This window comes from Emydura macquarii, unplaced genomic scaffold (assembly GCF_026122565.2).
Source record: "Emydura macquarii macquarii isolate MOO-44397 ecotype Brisbane River unplaced genomic scaffold, CSIRO-AGI_Emac_v2 contig_1032, whole genome shotgun sequence".
NCBI lineage: Eukaryota > Metazoa > Chordata > Testudines > Chelidae > Emydura > Emydura macquarii.
The window spans coordinates 190,563-203,582 of NW_027131169.1; the positions used below are offsets into that span (position 1 = coordinate 190,563).

Genomic DNA, 13,020 nt, shown 5'->3' on the forward strand with positions numbered 1-13,020 from the left:
CTTGCTGCAAAAGCTTAGCAATGCTTTCAGGGCCTTGCTCTTGTCAAGCTATGCTGATCTGGCGTCACAAAGTCTTGCGCGCCCTACACTAGTGCTGCTGTGTGTGGGGGGAGGGGTGCTTTTGCAATGCCAGCGCTCTTCTTGCAGGCAGGGTCACAGCCTGACGGCTGCTACCGTTGCTTTGTAATAAGGGCGTGCCTGTTCCTTCAGCTCCGGCCTCTTGACCTAGGCCTTAGCGCAGGCTCTCACTTTCTACTATAGGACCCGGGCTGGGCTGGGGGCGGGGAGCCCCGGCTTTTGCAGGCAGCTCTGTCGCTGGCTGACTGACCGGCGGAGCTGGGACGCTGTGAGCAGAGCAGCCCGCACCCAGGAAGGCTGCAGCACTCGCTGCCCCTGAGCTCTCCTGTGAGACCAGTCGGCAGCGGCAGCACCAGACCCGAGAGCCTGGTGTGTCAAGTCGGCAGCTGCTCCATCCCCCCAGGCTGAGTATTCCCAGTAACCTAGAAAAGCAGCTCCGGCCGCGTCACGCCCCAGTGCGTTAGTGTCATTACCTGTGCCAGGCACCCCACGCCCAGGTGTCTGACTAATCCTGGTGCTAATCTCCCCACACGTCCCACTTAGCTACCTGCGCAGGAATCTGGAGCCGCCACACCAGTCCCCCAGCATGTTTCTGTGCCCCAGAGCACCCACCCTGCCCGCGACCCTGTATCCTGAATGCTTTGGGAGTCTGGGCACCTCAACATCTGCCCCCACCCTCCCAGCCCCTCTGCTTTGCTGCTGCCGCCAGGGCTGGCCTAATCCAGCCTGGCAGAACGGCAGGGGCAGGGCTCAGGGCTGAGCGCGCTGGGTCACGGCACACGTCCTGGGGGACGGGGATCTGGGGGCTGTGACCCTGACCAAGGGCCAGTGCCTAGTTGCTAGGGCGGGGGCACTGAGCACCCCTGTCCCCGCAGCATGGCTGGCCGGCCCTTTGCGCAGCATTTGTTCCCACAGGGACGCGGCAGCTCGCGGCGCACGTTTCCCTGGGGTTTGACGGTGGGGCCAGCGCTCAGCTCTGTGCAGCCAGGCAGCAGCCCATTCCCCAGCTCAGGGCACCAAGACCCTGCTTGCTGCCCGGGCCGCACATAGCCGGACCCCTGATTGAGGGGGCAGGTTTGGGGCTAGGTCCCTAGCTGGGCAATTGCTGTCGTGTGCGTCTTCACACCCAGGACAGCCCTGCCTGCACCCTCCCCGCCCCTTGCCTGCACAATCCTGGGTCAGCCCCCGCCTCCCCCTCACCCCAGGAGCTGCATGGCCCAGGCCCAGCCCCACCCCAGGGCCCGCAGCTCTGCCCTGGCCAAACAGCCTAGTCCCTCCAGCTCTGGCTGAGCCAGAACTGTGTCTGCGGGCTGGCAACCAGCTCCAGCTGCTACCAACCGCACCGAGTCCAGTGCAGGGAGACACCATGCAGCTCCCCTGTGCTTCCAGCACCCGCATGCTCTGGGGCGAGGCTGGGCAGGGAGCTGGGGGCCAGGGAAGTCCAAGGGGACTAAGTGATGTAGGGAGCTCCGCTCTGCTCCTCCACCCCCTGCTGCAGCACCTCCCGCCGCGCTGCAAAGCGCATCACGCTGCCAGACAGGCAGGAACCAGCTCCCAGCTGCGGCACGCCACACACAGCGACATATCCTGCTGCCCTGGGCTGCCACAGCCATGGCCCCTAACCAGCCTCCTCCCCCAACCGCACGCACCTCAGTGCCCCCCCCCCCCACTCCAGCCCTGTCAGCTCCAGCCCCAGCTTTCTGCCTCATGCCCCAGCCCACCCGCCACCCTGCTCAGGTCTCAGTCACTGAGGAGGCAGAAGGGGCTTGCATGAGTCCTTAAGGCCCTTACATCCCCTGCTTCAGGAGGCCTGCTGGGACCCCTGCCCCCCCAGCCCCTCCGGCAGCAACCTCACCCTGTCCTCCCTGGCTGGCAGCTGCTAGTGCAACCTCCCCACTGCACAGAAAGGTGCCGGGATTCGCCCAGGCCATGTAACGTCAGCACAGAGCCAGGAACAGCGCACGTCTCCTGAGCCCTGGCCAGTAACTTCCCCACTGGGCCACGGTGTGGGCAGGAGCAGAAACACTGGAGCAGGCGAGAGTTTGCAAGGCGCACCTGCTGGGGTGGGGGGGACTGGACAGCGTGCAATGGGGCGCTTGGTGCAGAGGCAGCCATGGGGGTGGAGCAGTGAGCCAAGCCATGGGGCAGGTGGCACGCTCATAAATTCCATTCCCCATGACACCCCCTGTCCCCCACGGGTGAGAGGGCGGAGCTGGCCAAGGGACCCCAGCCCCACCCCCACAATGCAGGCTGGCACGGCAGGGTGTGAGGTGGCATGGGACAAAGGCGGGCATGGGCAGGACAGGGAATGCAGGCTGGGACAGGACTTCAGCTAGCACGGCAGGGAGCGTGGGACACTGCAGGGGGCAAGAGATGCAGCCGGCAGAGGCTGCAGGCTGGCGTGGCAGGGGGCACAGGGTGCAGACAGGCACGGCAGCGGTTGCAGGATGCAGCCTAGCGCAGCCACAGGCTGGTGAGCGTGACACTTTCTGGAGTTAACGGGTGAATCACTACCACCCGCAGGCCTTGCTGGGCCCTAGGGATAACTAACAGCGTGAACGAAAGGCTGGGACCCAGGGCCTTGGCAAAGTACCACCACACTAAGTATTAGCTAACACCAAGTAAAACAATGCCTCACCAGCGGGGGTGGTACAAAAACACACAGACAGCCCAAGCAGAGAGTCGCCTTTGCTGGAGGTTTTGAAAAGCGGGCTGGCCAGCCATCTGGCTTGGACGCTTCAGACACACCAAATCCTGCATCTTGGCAGGGGGTTAAACTAGCTGACCCTTGCGGCCCCATCTCACCCTGCGGTTCCAAGTAACAACATAAACACATTCCTAAGAGATGGCACATGGCTGAGGAGGGCAGGACAGGATAACGCTGTGATGGCGTCCCCTGGAACCGGGCTCTGGAACCACGCGGGATGCAGCCAGGCAGGACTCTCGTGCGTGGAGTCTGCCCCCTGGGTCGCCACACACGTGTGCAGCCGCCTCCTGACTCTGGCCTCTGCGGATCCAGCCCCCAACTCTTGCCAGAACTCCCCCCGTGGGTACCACTGGATGGGACCCTGGGGCATGCTTCCACGCCCCCAAAGGGCTATGCACCCCGCCTTGCATTCAGCATGTGAGCCATCCCCAGGAGCTGTGCACTCAGATCAGATGTAGACTCCTTGATTTATTGTATACGTGTGATAGAGGTAGAGAGAGGTGTTGCCTTTACAGTTATGGTAATGGTACAGGACTGTTTAGTGGGGCATAAATGGAGTCCAGCTTGTTAATTTCTTGAAGTGAGTTGTTTCCTGAAACTTGTGTTGTTGAACCTATTGAGTGTGAGTGTGAGGAATGCGTGTGCAGGGCATAGAAAGACACCAACTTAAACTGCTCTGACAACAGACAGGGGAGTGAAGACACGGACTGCCATCCTGCCCCTGAAGGACAAAGAGAGCGATCAACAACCCGGAAGTGCCAATAAACGACCCTGAAGTACAGAAGGATCCACCCTGGGAACAAAGAAAGTACAGAAAGAAGAGACTAGTCCTGCCTGCACTTAGCTGGTGATCAACAGCTGTCCTGACCCTGGGGGCAGCATGACACAGCCCGCCAGAGCCTGACAGGACAGCAGCGAGTGTAACAGGTGGGTAAAAACCTGGAAACTTTGGGTCTCATTCTGCAATTGTCATCTGGAGCATCGGATTCACGACCGACAGAGGCCCGGCTCCCTCCTCGTGCCCAGCCCCGTTGGCCACTAGGCTGGATCGAGCAACACACAAAGGGCTGGTCATTACATCACAGCAGCTGGCAGAACTTCCTGGGTGTGGATGTGTGTGGCTGTGACGGCTTTGACATGTGCAATAAATGCGGTGTGTAGCCTGGTCCCCCTGGCTAAGATCCTGCAAGTCTTTGCTTTTACAAGTATCACGTTGGTGGAGAATTGTGACAGGGGAACATCGCAGCATCCCGCCATTATTGTAAAAACTGGTGTGCACACTGCTGGCGTTAGTAAGCCTGGCAGTATAGAGGAAGATCTACAAATGTGTTTGTTTTCTTGGTTAACCAGGCAAACTCCGTAGGATATCGGCATCTGTCTACCCTGACTCTGAAGGATATAGAAGTCTGGGTGTCACCACTGTCATAACCAGGTTACCCAGGCAGACTCTGAAGGATATAGCAGTTTAGGTTTGGGGTGTTATTACTGTTATTGATCTTCCAGGAGTTGATATTGAAATTGCTCTTCCAGGAGTTGATACACACACAGACACATTTTAGTGTCATTGTTAGGTGTTGTTTGTGTTTTATTGGGGAAAATGTTTAAGAAAACACAGCCTAGAAATATCCCCACGGAAAAGGAGGAAGCGCTGCCTTTTGTACAAGAACTTACACCCTTTAAGCAGGTTTTGCAAAGGTTCAGGCACAGCCCCTGGACACCAGAGCCACGGTCATTTAAGCTGGGATAGAGGCTCGGGTGTGGGTTCAGATGCTCTGGCCCATGGAGCCCCACTTCCAGATTTGTTGTTACTGTCTATACTTTTCTTGGCTTAGGTTTTCGTTATTCTTCTGCTACTGCTTCTCTCACCTGCCCCGCCCCCTCTTCCCCCCTCCGCCCCCCCTGCAATATTACATTGCAGTCACTTGCCCTCCTGTCCACATACATTTTTAACATAGACGCTAGGGTCTATGTGATATGGGTGATATGGAGCAGATTGAAGTTGTATTCATCCACACACCCTCTGTAACTCACCAAAGATCTGGAATATGAAGTTTGACCTACGATCTGATGAGATTTCTTTTGGAAAGCTCCATGCTGCTGAATATGGAAAACAGGGCAGCTGCAACTGGTCCAGCCTCCGTGTTTGTGACAACTGCTTCCACATACCTGGCGGCAAAATCTACCATCACTGATCTAAATCTTTCCCCTCTCAGGATGGCCTGGGAAATGGGCCTGTGCTATCCCTGGCAGGCTGCGAACCCTGCACGGGTAACTGACCCCTGCAGAGACCTGTAGTCTCTTTCACTGTGACATACCTTAGAAGTTTTGCAGTGCTCCTTTACTTCCTTTGGGATAGCCGGCCAGTAAACGTTTTCCATAGCCGCCCAGAAGGTCTCTCCCTTCCCAGGTGAGCAGGGAATAGGCAATCATGGACTAGTAGTAGTAGCTCCGCACAATCTTTTATGGGCAATATTCACTGTCTATATTGTTCCCAACTGGGGCTTCCCTGTATATTCTGCCCTCCACCATGCAGAACCGCCCCCTCTTCTGTCTGTCTGAGGCATCACTGAGGACATCCTCCCTTATGCAATCCAAGGAGGTGTCTGCAACCCCTGCTGGGCCTTTGCTATCACTGAAGAGCTGCCTCAGGGAAAGGGACCAACTCCTTACCCCCCTCCTCGGTGGAGATATTGCTGCTCTGCTCTAAGTGCATGGAGGTTTCACTTCCCCCCTCTGCAGGGTGTGTGTCGGGGAACCCACAACATTCTCCCCCTTGCTGTGGGTCACACTATTAATAGCCCTAGGCAGTGAAACGATACAATTCCCCATGGATACATCTGCAGGTATTTCATTGTAACCCTTCTGCCTGCTGGAGTTGGCAGCAACAAGAGCCGGGCTCAGTATCCAGTGGTTTCTTTTTAACAATGCCACAAGAACCAGCTTGAGCCCCCACCCGCTAACCTGAGACAACGACACACCACCCGCTAGGCACCTCGCAGAGGCAATACTTCCTCTCTCGCAAGCCTGGTGTAGAAAGGAAACTTGGACTAAAAAAGGAGGAAAATAACCCCGCATTAACGTAGGAAATGCTGGCAGCAGGATTCATGAGCAACACATCCACCCCAGAGTACACTGGGCTGTGTCTTTTGCCACAACTTCTTAAGCCCAACAACCAAAACTTCCCTTAACGCATCCCTCCCTCCACCTACCCACTCACAGATGTTGTCCTTGGTCTGTTAAGACCCAGAATTTCAAGGTACCTTCACAGGAGTTCACCTCCCACCTGGGGGCGGGGCCACACCTTGCTCACTCCACCAGTCACTCCGCTCCACCTGCTGCTCACGCCACTGCAACCCCTGGGCTGTCTCGAGGTCCCTCCACTTAACCCCATTGTCAGCCGTTTCAGTTCTCAGTGAGTTCGGATGCTGTGGGGAGACCCTCACGACTAGTGCAGCGTGGGCAGTCTCTTTCATCAAAGCCACTGTCCCCAAGCAGGTCTCATGCTTAGACCTGGTCATCAGTGAGGCCAGCTCCACTGGTCAAGTGAGCTGAGGGTGAACCCCTCAATCATGGTATGCCGAGCACAGCTCTGCTCCTTTGATTCACACAAGACGGCTACCAATTCTTTATTACCCCAGCACCCAATAACACAGTGACGTGCAAACCAACACCTGCCAAGTGAGCCTTCGGGCACAGCGGCTCCATCATGCTGCGCACCTCTGCAAACAAGGTTGGTTCTTAAAGGCGTCTTCCCCAGCTCCTCACGAGACGACAGGGGAGCGCTCATTCAGACCCTGCTTACATCGTGAAATACCCCATCTTTAAAATACCTTTTAAACCTCCCCATTCTAGTTCGATGCAAGCTAAAGACACGATGGGCTTGGATTCCTTCAAGGCAAGGAGCTTTACCCTCTCCCCTGGGAGCATATCAGAGTCCTTAATCATATCATTCATGACAACCATGATCCGGGCCCTTCATCCTTAGCCCACCTTTAATAAATCTTGTATTAAAAGGTTAATAAGGGTTTAATTAAATTAAATTAACCTTTAATTTAATAAATATTAACCTTTATTAAACCTTTAATTTAATAAATAAATCTTTAATAAATCCTTTGCCCACCACTGGACACAATTAACTGGGAGCCCCTCAGGCAGCTCTGGGGAGGTCTGAATTGAAGTTAGCCACATGAACCTGGGCAGTTTACAGGTTTGTACATGGACGCTAGATGCCAAGCCGGGGCCATGGGAAGCAGGCTGGCACGGCAGGAGACGAGGGGTGCAGGCTGGCACGGCAGAGGGTGCTGGATGCAGGTGGGCAGAGCAGAGGGCATGAGGTGGAGGCTGGCAGAGCAGGGGGCAGGAGACACAGGCTCGTGTGGCAATGGACGGAGGCTGGCGCAGCAGGGGGTGGGGGACACAGGCTGGCATGGCACAGGACTCGGGCTGGCTCAGCAACCCCTGCTGCTTTAGCTAGACTCCACTCCCCTCCCAGAGCCAGGAACAGCATCCCACAGTCCCCTGCTGTCACTGCTAGCCCACGCTATCAAGCGCACTTAACATGCTCTGCAGGGCTGTGCTTGCCGGTTTGGGGTCACGCTGGAGCAGACACCCTGTCTTCCGCTGGGAAGATGCTTTAAATGTTCAGTCCAAATCACTCCACCACCTTGAATTCTGACCCCATCCCAGCAGCATCCCGTCCTCCACATGTCCTGGGCTGTGGGGCAAGCTGCAGGGCTGGTGCTGTCTGCATGCAGTAACGGCAGCTGCAGAAAATGGGGCTTTTGCAGGTTAGAGGGGCCCTGGCCCTGCCACATCTGACCCCAGCCTGGTTAAAGCCTGGGAAGCCACTGTCCCTTAATGTGCTCCCTGGGCCACAGAGCGGCCACTGCAGATGTCCCTGTGGATGTGCCTGGCCTCACGCCCGGGGGTGGACGGGGCCGGCGGACACACACAGACAAGCCCTGGCAGGAGCAGTTTGTCACTGGAATCACAGCTGGCTCTGTGCCCACCAGCCTGGCTCCTTGTGGACGCGAGAGGCAGAGTGCTGCCCGCAGCAATGTTTCACTTGAGCCCAAAGCCTGCCTGTCCCCACATCCTGCAGCTGGGCCTGAGGGCGTCTGGGTCCCTGAAAAGCTGGGTCTCAGCCCAAGGACCCCGAAGCAGCTGCTGGCAAATCCCCCTCACTGCACCATCATGGTCTGGCCAGTGCCTGGGGTGCAACGCTCTGCACAACCAGGGCCCTGCCACATGCAGCGGGACACAGACCCCCCTAGCTGGAAGGGGTGGGGGTTGAGGGGGAGCTGCCCCCTCCTTCCAGTAGCCTGGGTTTCATCCTGTTGTTGATCTGGCTTGGGCCCTGGTGCTGGCTGGGTCATGGGTGTGGGGTAACCCAGAGCGTCTGTGGCAGGCCTGGCTGGGTGTACTCCCTCCTTCCCCCACACCAGGTCCTTTTCCGGTGCTCCTGGTGACCACGTCCTTACCGGTCCATGGCTGGGTGCGGTCCGCCTCCAGAATGAATCCCTGCCAGGCCAGCCCGCCTGCCCTGCTGACAATGTCCCCCCAGGCCCCGACGGGCACAACCCCCTCCCGTGTCTCCCCCCGACCCTGCACTCCTCTGAACAACTCCCTCCCCAAGGCCTGGCTGGGCCCCTCCCCACCCACTGGAGCACAGCAGCAGCTGCGGCATCTCACAGCCAGGGGCCCAGGGCTGCTTGGGTTACGCTCAGAACAGCTCCATAAATATTTATTCTGGGAGCCAGTTGAAGGCAGCTCCCCCCGCCACCTCATCCCACAGGCATCTGCGGGGTGGGGGGGAGGGGGTGTCCTGCGGGCGCCAGGCTCCAGCTGGGCAGTGGGTTCTGCAGGCTGGCAGCCGGGCTGAGGAAGCAGTGCCGCCCCCTGTGGCCAGACCCCCGTGGATGGAGGAGGTTGGCACGCTCCCCTCACCACATGCTGCCCTTTCCTCTTGGTACCAGCACGGGGGCCGCCCAGCTCAGACAGGCTACCAGGGAGTAGGGGGGTGTGGGTGTGTGAGAGAGAGAGAGGGGGGGGGGGAGACACAGGGGATGGGGCTTCCCAGCTGGAGCAAACGCACAGCTCAGGGCTGACACTGAGCCCCCCAGGCCAAGAGCCGCCCCCCACCACCTGTGCACTGTACCCAAGCCTGCCAGGCCCCACATCTGAGTCCTGCGCACCCATGCCCTCCACCCTAGCAGCCTTGCCCTGCTCTAACCACTAGACCCTGCTGCCCAGCCTCCTGGCCCTGGGATGGAACCCAGGAGTCCTGGCTCCCGGCCCTTGGACACGTTCTCACCACTTCACCTTCCGCGAGGGCAGCTCCTGTTCCCTTGGGATGTACAGGACAGGGTGCAAGGACAGGCACAGGCCAAATCCTCTCCTTCCCCCATTGCCCACCCCTCCGCTGCCCCCTGCCCCACACCTCTCCGCTGCCCCCACACCCCACACCCTCCGCTGCCCCCTGCCCCACACCCCCACTGCCCCCACACCCTCCGCTGCCTCCTGCCCCACACCCTCCGCTGCCCCCGCCCCCACACCCTCCGCTGCCCCCTGCCCCACACTCTCCGCTGCCCCCTGCCCCACACCCTCCGCTGCCCCCACACCCTCCGCTGCCCCCTGCCCCACACCCTCCGCTGCCCCCTGCCCCACACCCTCCGCTGCCCCCACACCCCACACCCTCCGCTGCCCCCTGCCCCACACCTGTCCGCTGCCCCCACACCCTCCGCTGCCCCCTGCCCCACACCCTCCGCTGCCCCCACACCCCACACCCTCCGCTGCCTCCTGCCCCACACCTCTCTGCTGCCTCCTGCCCCACACCTCTCTGCTGCCTCCTGCCCCACACACCTCCCGGGAGAGCCGGCCTCCAGTGTAACGGGGCCAACTCCGAGCCGGACCCAGCGGCCAGGGCGTTCACTCTGGAACCCACCGACGGCACCGGCACCGGCACCGCCTAGCCCCGCCTCTACTCCGCCTGGCCGCGCCCCTGCCCGTGCCTAGCCCCGCCTCTACTCCGCCTGGCCCCGCCCCTGCCCCTGCCTAGCCCCGCCCCTGCGCCTCGCGGGCGGCCGCTGTCCCGCGGGCTGGGGAGTCACGTGTCTCCGCTGGCCCGGGGTTCCGCCCTCGCGTCTTGTCATGTGACCCCAGTATCAGGTGCATCACGTGCGTTCCTCAGCTCATGTGACCCCGACTCAGGCTGCGCGGGGCACGGCCCGGCACCTCTGCAGACGGGACGGGACGGACGGGACGGGACGCGATGGGGGCTGAGGCGCGGTAACGGCGCTGCGGTGTCCGCAGGAGGGCGGCTGCCGGGGGGGCCTCCCTGGGGGCGGGGTGGAAGGAGTGGGGGGGCGGGGGTCTCACCAGAGCCGGGGGGAGAAGGACAGTGGGGGCGGGGGTCTCGCCGGGACTGGGGGGAGGGGAAGAAGAAGGACGGGGGGGGCGGGACTCTCGCCGGGACTGGGGGAGGGGAAGAAGAAGGACGGTGGGGGCGGGGGGGTCTCGCTGGGACTGGGGGGAGGGGAAGAAGAAGGACGGGGGGGGCGGGGGTCTTGCCGGGACTGGGGGGAGGGGAAGAAGAAGGATGGGGGGGGCGGGACTCTCGCCGGGACTGGGGGGGGCAGAGGGAAGAACGGCAGGGTCTCCCTGGGGGTCGGGGGTCTCCCTGGTGAGCTCTGACGCTGTCCACGCTCCTTGCAGTGACAGGGTCCTGCTCACAGTTGCCGTGTGTCTCACCGTCTCGTGGTGCTCCCTAGCGCTGGGCTGGGCCCCGGAGCCGGACCAGAGTGTCCAGTAAGTGCTGTCCCATGAGTGGGGTTGGGCACCGGGTGCTGGGTGTCCCCCCTTTGCCTGAGGGCCCTCCCCTCCCCTACTGCGGGGTCCTTTGGCCCTCCCCTACCATCGCTCCCGTTTTCTCACCGTCTGCACCTGGAATAACCTGTCCGGTGGCTCTGGGCTGGGTGGAGGCTGTGTAGAGCTCCCCGTCTAACTGAGGCATGAATTTCCCCTCACTCTCCCAGGGGTGGAGCTAGCCCATTGGGCGCCCTAGGCAGGAATGCTTGCGACCCCCGGCCCCACAACGCATACTAAAGAAGCGCATGGGAGCCCCTTTGAGCTGCTTGGGGCCCTAAGCAACTGCGTAGTCTGCTTCTGCCTGGCACTGGCACTGCTCATGCCATTTGGGCTCCACTCCATCCTTGTTGGGTCACCACAGCATCCCTTTCCCCTCAGGGTGCCTGCTGGATGGAGCCACGTGGGCCGAGTCGCTCCCTTGGACGAGCTCGTGTTGACCTTTGCCCTCAAGCAGCAGAATGTGGAGCATCTGGCGAAGCTGGTGGGAAGAGTCTCGGACCCTGATTCACCTCAGTATGGTAACGCCCCCCAAGAGAATGGGGCCTGAGGGCGCTCGTCCAGGGGCCCTGGGCTGTGCACGCAGCTGCCACTGCTCTCCCCCACCCTCCATTGGGAGCATATCTCTGCCCAGCCAGTGCACTTGCTTCTGGGTCTGACAACATGGGGGTGAAATGTGCTGTGCTCCAGCTGCTGCTGGGAGCCCAGGGGTAAAAATATGGAGCTGTTTCCCTGGGGCATGGGGAGTGCTGGACTCCTCTAGGAGGGAGCTGCCCTGTCCCCCGCATCCTGCGCGGGACCAAGTAGCTGTCATCTCTGCCCTGTGTTGCAGGAAAGTACCTGTCACTCGAGGAGTTGGGGGCACTTGTCCAACCATCTCTGCTCACACTCAGCACCGTGCAGAAGTGGCTAGGGGCCTATGGCATCAAGGGCTGCAAGACCATTAGCACCTTGGACTTCCTAGAGTGCATGATGCCAGCCAGGTGAGTCCCTTGGCAAGGGTGTGGGGCTGGGCTCGCCTGATTCAGTTCAGTGAGACTTTAGTGGCCACCCAAGCTGAGCCAGCACTGCCCCTGTGATCTGTTGGGGCAGGGACGTACCATAGATGACTCGTGCCTACTGATAGTGGGAGGTGGGGGGGCACAGTGTAAAGGTGACCACCCCATATGTCGCCTCTGGGAAGAACTTCCATCACCACCTCTCTGGGCCAAGGCAGCCAATCCCACTGGCTCCTGAGGGTCTGGGGTCATAGGAGCGGGGAGCACGTGCCTCTGGGCCTGGCCCAGCCCCAGCCCGGGGAGTGTCACAGCACCAATGTCTTCCCAGAGCTCACAGGCACCTCAGCAGGGGTTCCACGACCACCATTCCAAAGAGGAAGAGAAGGGTGATGGTGGTCGGGGACTCCCTCCTAAGGGGGACGGAGTCATCCATCTGCCGTCCGGACCGGGAAACTAGAGAAGTGTGCTGCTTGCCTGGAGCTAGGATTAGGGATGTGACGGAGAGACTGCCAAAACTTATCAAGTCCTCAGACCACTACCCCTTCCTGCTCCTCCATGTGGGCACCAATGACACTGCCAAGAATGATCTTGAGCAGATCACTGCGGACTATGTGGCTCTGGGAAAAGAGATTAAGGAGTTTGAAGCGCAAGTGGTGTTCTCGTCCATCCTCCCTGTTCAGGGAAAAGGCCCAGGTAGGGACAGTCGCATTGTGGAAGTAAATGCGTGGTTACGCAGGTGGTGTCGAAGAGAGGGCTTTGGATTCTTCGATCATGGGATGTTGTTTCAGGAAGAAGGACTACTAGGAAGAGACGGGATTCATCTAACGAAGACAGGGAAGAGTATCTTCGCAGACAGGCTGGCTAACCTAGTGAGGAGGGCTTTAAACTAGTTTTGACGGGGGACGGGGACCTAAGCCCGAAGGTTAGTGGGGAAGAGGGACACTGCAAGGAAGCAGAAGGAGGAGGGGGCAGCAGGGGAGGCCTCCCGATTCATACTGTGAAAGTAGGCCAGTCGGCTACTTATCTCAAGTGCCTGTACACAAATGCAAGAAGCCTGGGAAACAAGCAAGAGGAACTGGAAGTCCTGGCACAGTCAAGAAACTACGACATGATTGGAATAACTGAGACTTGGTGGAATAACTCTCACGATTGGAGCGCTGTCATGGATGGGTATAAACTGTTCAGGAAGGACAGGCAGGGGCGAAAGGGGGAGGAGTTGCACTGTATGTAACAGAGCACTATGACTGCTCTGAGCTCCAGTATGAAACTGGAGATAAGGCAGTTGAGTGTCTCTGGGTTAAGCTTAGAAGCAAGAACAATAAGAGTGATGTCCTGGTGGGTGTCTGTTACAGACCACCAGACCAGGAGGATGAG

General features: G+C 59.7%; 1 protein-coding gene across 1 annotated transcript; it reads left to right on the forward strand.

The window, feature by feature from the left end:
• Positions 1–9,950: 9,950 nt before the first annotated feature.
• LOC137150873 (tripeptidyl-peptidase 1-like) lies at positions 9,951–12,055 on the forward strand. Its single transcript, XM_067544906.1, has 4 exons — positions 9,951–10,072; positions 10,499–10,591; positions 11,030–11,169; positions 11,481–12,055. Exons 1-4 carry the CDS (start codon positions 10,056–10,058, stop codon positions 11,633–11,635), a joined length of 405 nt encoding a protein of 134 aa, XP_067401007.1. The 5' UTR covers positions 9,951–10,055; the 3' UTR covers positions 11,636–12,055.
• Positions 12,056–13,020: the final 965 nt, after the last annotated feature.